General features: G+C 37.2%; 1 protein-coding gene across 1 annotated transcript in view; it reads left to right on the top strand.

The window, feature by feature from the left end:
- Window positions 1-6,344, top strand: part of CCDC93 (coiled-coil domain containing 93) — a 53,688-nt gene that overhangs the window by 2,632 nt on the left and 44,712 nt on the right. The window contains exons 2-4 of the mRNA XM_009640816.2: window positions 674-787; window positions 2,446-2,540; window positions 5,117-5,228. Of these exons, the coding sequence (XP_009639111.2) occupies window positions 674-787; window positions 2,446-2,540; window positions 5,117-5,228 (321 nt within the window). The remainder of the gene's footprint in view (window positions 1-673; window positions 788-2,445; window positions 2,541-5,116; window positions 5,229-6,344) is intronic.

The following is a 6,344-nucleotide window of genomic DNA, read 5'->3' as shown; positions in this document are numbered from 1 at the left end:
CGCAGCCCCTGAGGGGGATCCGTGGAGCCCTGTGGGCCGTCTCTCCGGCCTAAGCCTGAGGTGTTGGGGCGCTCCGTGCCTCTAGTAAATCACGTATGTTCCTGGAGCCGTGGGGTTCAGAAGCGCCCTTAAAAGGGTGCTGTGCACCTTAAAGGGTGCTCTTAAAAGGGAGCTGTGCTTTGGAGCACTGAAACTGGCCGGGCTGCCTGTCAGAGTTTAGTTTGTGCGACTGCCGTACTTCGAGTTTGCTTAAAATTGCATTACCCGAAAAGTGGAATTCCACACGAGTTTCTCCTCCTGTTTTTGTAAAAAAGATTATAGAAGCGGTGATGTCAGGTGTAGGATTTTGTGAACTCTGAAATTGAAAGAAATGTGCAAAATGGAGAATAAATTAGCTGTCATGGCAATAGGAGCAATCTGTCTAGCTGGAGGCAAGCAGTTGAAGTGCAAAAGCAGATTAAAGTATTTAACTGGGTGAAAAAGACATGATGTTAAATCCACGTAGAAATGCATTACTTATTTCTTTAATGTCTTTCAAATTAACAACCAAGTTGCTAATGGAAGTGAAGGTTTTCCCTGATAATGTGGTCTGTGTTAAGGTAAAGTTTGGAAAATGTTTGTTTGAAGAATGAAAGAGAAACACTGAATTAGTGTGGCATTGTTCGTTTGTCAGGTTGAAACAAGAGAAGATGAGGAACAAAACATCAAGTTGACTGAAATTTTGGAACTGTTGGTGGCTGCTGGGTATTTTCGAGCAAGAATCAAAGGCTTATCACCCTTTGACAAGGTGAGACTGATGCAGTATTTTTAAAAACCTTTTTTAAGTAGATAAGGATTACATATTTTTTGCAAGTTAGTTCAGCAGTTCTAAGTGATGAAAAAAAAAAGATACTTGCAACACATGAGGCTTTCCTATGTAAATAATTCTGCAGATGACCCAGTTTCAGACAGATAGGACCTCCTCGGTCGATTTTGCGCAGCAGGCCTGTTTTAAAGGAGACAATTGGATGCAAACTAATTGCTGCTGTGCTTTTTTGTGGATGTTGTGGCCTAAGTTAGTCATATATGGGGAAATTTGCCCCTCTCTCAACTGCATTTAGAATAGCTAGAAAGACTTGATACTTGGAGGTAGCATGGTAATTTTAAAAAGAAGTACTCATTAATGAGAAATGAGGAAATACTTGTCTTGAGAGGCTCCATGTAAGAATGGAGCAGTTAGCCTAGTGAGATTATTTTGGGGCTGTTTTTACATATCTTTAGAATGTCATGTATGTCAACCTTTCATTGTCCTAGACAGGAAGTATGTGATACTGACAGCGAGCAAAGTTCAGGTTGAAAACAGACTTCTGGATTGTTTTAGTGCTGACTCTGTGAGAAGTTCCTGAACCGTGGTTTGAAAACAGAGCTACAGCAGCCTTGAAATGGACTCTTCTGTTTTCTGCTGTTTCTTTGATGATAGCACAGCCCTACTTTGCAATACAATTTTAGTTTCTTCAAACCGCTTGGCATTACTGACCTTCACTGCTCAGGAGGCTGTGCACACAGACACAAAGTAGTTTCAAGGAGACCGCCTTAGGTTGTAATATTGTTGCATTTATGTGTAGAAATGGGTGCATCAGGTTTATACTTGCCTAAATACAATTGCAAAGTTACCATTTCATGACAATGCCCAACCTTTACAAAAATGAGCATTGCTATAGAAAATGATCTAGCTGCTAGTATGAAAGGGATACTGGTTAACTTTCAGACGGGAATGTGAGAGGGGTAATGTGTTAGAAAACTTTGTAGAGTTCCTCATTTGCTGTGTGATGTTGGTAAGCTATAGCACATTTTAATCCCTTTTTTTCCTGTTTGTTGTCTTTTCATACTTTTAGGTTATGTTAATGCAAGGTTGTCTTTAAATATTTACATAATTTATGTAAAGTTGATGAAATGGCTCAGGAGTTTAAATATGCCTACATATCTCTAGGAACAGGACCTGGGGATTTCCATTACTATGTTGATACTGTGCCTAGCACTTGGTGTTGCATGTGTTGGCAAGCAAAGCGTAATAGTAGCAAAGGTGTATATATAAAGATAAATATGGTCCTTGATAAAATTTTGATATGGTCGCTTTTTAAAGATCATGACATGTAACATACTGTCGTGTTTAATCTATTGTTTTTTGTTTTAATTGGAGTGCTGTTTCAAAACTAATATATAAAGCTAAGAGAGGAATTTAGGATGTCACTAACTGCTCTGGGGTTTTTTTCTGTTGTATATATGTATTGTATGTAGAAGTTGACATGTATTCTATCTATATGTATTTCAGTCTCTATATCAGAATACTGGGGGTGGGAAAAATACTAAGCTGTAGTTTCTAAATTAAATAATAAAGCCCTTAAGAGGTATTTGGTTTTACCTCAAATTAAAATGGAACTAACTATGCTCTTGCACCTTTACTAGGTGGTAGGCGGCATGACGTGGTGTATCACTACTTGCAGCTTTGATATCGATGTTGATTTGTTGTTTCAGGAAAACTCTACTATTGGCCAAAAAATGTAAGTTGATTAAATGGCAAGTGTGGTATTTTTTTTTCTTCTTAGAAAAGAAGTGGGTGGGGTGGGGGAAGTTACCTGATATTTGCTTGTTTATATGAAGGATTTTTAGTCCTAGTTTCCTGCTTTTCAAGACCACACATGTGAAAAACACTGAACTGGTTTCTGCGTTTCTCAGACTGTAGTTCCACAAACTCTAAAACCAGAAAGAAGCTTATTCCAAAAAAGGCAGCGCTATTCCCTCCTGGGCTGCCATGTTCTTATATCCCTCATAAGCAGTGAAAGCATTTATGTGGCTCCACATTGAACTGGATTTGGAACTGATCCAGATTAAAACCTACCAAAAAAAGGAAAAAAAGAAAATAGTTTTCATGTGAATCAGTTCCTGGATCCAGTTCTCTATGCAGCTGCACAGATGCTTGTGCTGGCACAAGGGGATGATGCAGAGGCCAAAACAAAGGGCAGAGGGAGACCACGCTGCTGGAAACTAGAGTGCAACATTAGAAGACCTTCCTTGAGTTCTCTATGTCTGCAGTTCTGCTGTGTAAATAACCTCGGATTCTCCTTTATGGTTCTGGGTCAGAATTGTAGCCATCAGCAAACAGAATTTAAGGCATGACGTGGTTGCCAAAACAGTTACCCTTGCTGAGGAGGAGGAGTTCTTCCTTCCTGATAGTGACCCAACGAGACCATTTTGGTTTGATTCATTTCTTATGCATGGAATTTGCTCATAAGCCAGCTAGTTCCTGTATTAGGCAGGTTGTAAAATCTGTTTATGCTGAGTAAGGGAATACATTCTAAACTACATTATTTCTTTGTGCATTTCTGTGATAAGAGTGTCATAATTAAAATCTGCAGGAAGTAAGAATAGCTGTCAAGTTATGGTTGCACGAAAAGACTTGTTTGCTCAATGTAGTTGAAAAGAACATCCTTCTGTGCTGTTTTCCTGAAAGCCATTTGACATCGGCAAGACTGTAACACATTTAAAAATAAAGATTTGTGATTATTGCCATTAAACTTCGAGACACTCAAATCATTGTAGATAACTAACTACATAAAGCATTAAGTTCACAGAATTAAGTAGAGACTAGGAATGAAGATGGTGGTGGTAGTTTTATAAAAATTGCCAAGTTTGTTATTCTGAAGAACAGCAAGGATAGGAAATGGTTAAGTTGTTCTGAAAATGTTCTGTTATCTTTCCAGCTGACTGGATGCAAAACTGGCAAAACAAAACCCAGGCTCCTCTCCCAAAACAGCAACAGTGATTTACTTGTAAATCTAAAGTGTTCAGTGTCACACAGCATAGGCTGTTTTGATATCCATGTAATGTTTATATTGGTGGTGGCTCAGTGTTTCTGTGATCTTTTCAAGATAAGGAAAAATTAAGTTGTGTTTTCTCAGTAGTATTCTGAAGAAGTTTTGATGGTGTCCTGTTATTTAATTGCTGGGTTGAAATAAACATGGAAACATACATTAGGAGAGGATCTTGCATCTTTTGGATAAATAACTTTTTTTTTTTTTTTATTGCATTTGCTTTGATTGTGCTGAGAGGCGCTGCTATTTTCATGTTGTAGAATATTAGTATGGTGCCATAGTGAAAATTGCCTTATTAGAATTATGTCAAAGTTTTCACTTCTCTTAAGAAGTATAACTTTTCAGGCTCTGTTCCCAGACTCTGGTCTCTGTCTCATATCTCTTTGTTCCCCTTTTTTTCTTCCAGAATATCAGTTGTCTATTTGGGCAGTGCTGAATATCACTGGGGTCGGTAGTGGACCAGTTAATTTTTTTCCTTCATGGAAAAATAGTTTTAGTCTTCCCAGTACAGTGTTCATCCTCTGTGCTGACACCTGCTTTAAAAATGTGCTTGACAGCATTGGCAGAAAAAAAATACCTTGCCCTAAAATAAGGGATTCAGTGGAAGCAGGATGATGTTCTTGTAGATGAATCCCTTGTGTTAGGGTAATCCTTTCACTTTACCAGTTCTTACCTGAGCTGTCGAACGTGATGGTTGCCAGCAGATTCAGTTTTACTCACTTCAAAACCACATGAAGTACACTGTCTATTTAGCTTTTAGGTGTAATACATATTTAAACTCATAAAATTTCAGTAGTAATGTCAAGATATATTTTTGGAGTTCTGCTAAACAAATATTTAAGTCCTTGCATTTGATTCCGGACTTTCTTTGAGGGCATATCTTTTACATAGTTTAAGTGTTCTTAAAGCTTGTGTTTCTTCATGTGTACGTATATTATAATATGCAAAGGTGTTTGTAGATATAGCTTACATGGGCATTTCATCTAACCAGACATGCCGATCTTAAAATTTTGTGTGTACTACTGTAAATGAAATCACAAGCTAGGAGCCTGCAAGAGAGGTTTAATCACCTCTTCACAGACTAATAACATATATAGTACAATGTAAAAGCTATTTTGTAAATGGAAGTTTGATTGCTTTTCACAGCTGTATACAACAGAAGCCACTAGAAGGAACATTCTAACTACTGTTTGCAAAAATAATTTGTAATTTACAAAAGAAAATTGTAGCATATATACATGTGTGTTTTTGTTGTTTTATAATAGTGCCTTAACTGAAAAAATTGTGTCAGTATTACCAAAAATGAAGTGTCCTCATCGTTTGGAACCACATCAGATCCAGGGACTGGATTTCATTCATATATTTCCTGTTGTACAGGTAATAATTTTGTGATGTATCGATACTTCGTTGAAAAAGGCCGTAAAACTTGCATAAAAATTTTACCAAAGATCTATTATTATTTGGCTATTTATTTATCTTTGGAATGAATAATCACAGAGGAGTAGTTTAAATGAATGATTTTAAATAATTGAGTGACGGATGATGGATTTCTGAAGTATTGTTTGATCCACATTTAAGAAAAACAGAAAACAAACTATTCAAATTCTTTGAAATGGAGTCGGGTTCTGCCTTTTGTGGAACATTGGCTTAAAGAAACTAAAGTTTAAGCCTGTTATGGAATCTGATGATTTATTTTGCCAGACTAGGAAGTACAACAAGTATCTTGCAGTCTATGTTTAAGCTTATGGGGTAAGTTATGCAGGTAGTCACTCAATCAGAAGGATATGAGTAAGGTGAAAGCCAGTTGGGGTTGTTTCTTTGAGCATAATACACCCTTCATTTGTATCACTTAAAAACTGTATGGGTGGAAAAATAAATGGCTCTGACATGTGACCCTATTGCTGTGTATTTGTTGAGCAACACTAACTGACCATATGCATGCTCATAGTTCTCCATTTTATTAAGGTTTACGCTAACACATGATGTGTTCCTGTTATGTGTGGTATCTTGAGAATCCTTGGTATGTCGTCATCATTCTTTGATTTTACTTTCATCTGCACACAGAAATGTATCTTTGATAAATAGGGAAAGTGAAGACTGTTAAGCAAGCTGCTTTCTTCATTAAATATCTTCTTACTGCCTGCCTGTGAAAGAATTTAGCAAGTAAGAGTGAAATCTAAATTCCAGTTTGTAAAAAGTGGGGAAAACTTCCTATTGTCTCTTTCTTGTTATCTTTTAGTAGGGGGCTCCTGAGGAAAACCACTTAACTGCACTCCCCACAAAAAGTTATGTGGTATGTGCTACTGTTATACAGCTTTCAAGCTGTGCTTGTGCTGCCTAAGGTAGACAGTTTGTATCTTGTTAATGTGAATTTTTACTTCTAAACTTGAATTTTCCTACCAAAAAAACCCCCCAAAATCCCAACCCAGGTTAATTTCTTGCCCTGCTCACTTAATGATAATGAATGGTTACATTTGTGAAACACAAGACTTC

Source organism: Egretta garzetta, unplaced genomic scaffold (genome assembly GCF_000687185.1).
Source record: "Egretta garzetta isolate BGI_Z169 unplaced genomic scaffold, ASM68718v1 scaffold326, whole genome shotgun sequence".
In the NCBI taxonomy this organism is placed as follows: domain Eukaryota; kingdom Metazoa; phylum Chordata; class Aves; order Pelecaniformes; family Ardeidae; genus Egretta; species Egretta garzetta.
This window is presented reverse-complemented; position numbering and strand designations above follow the sequence as displayed.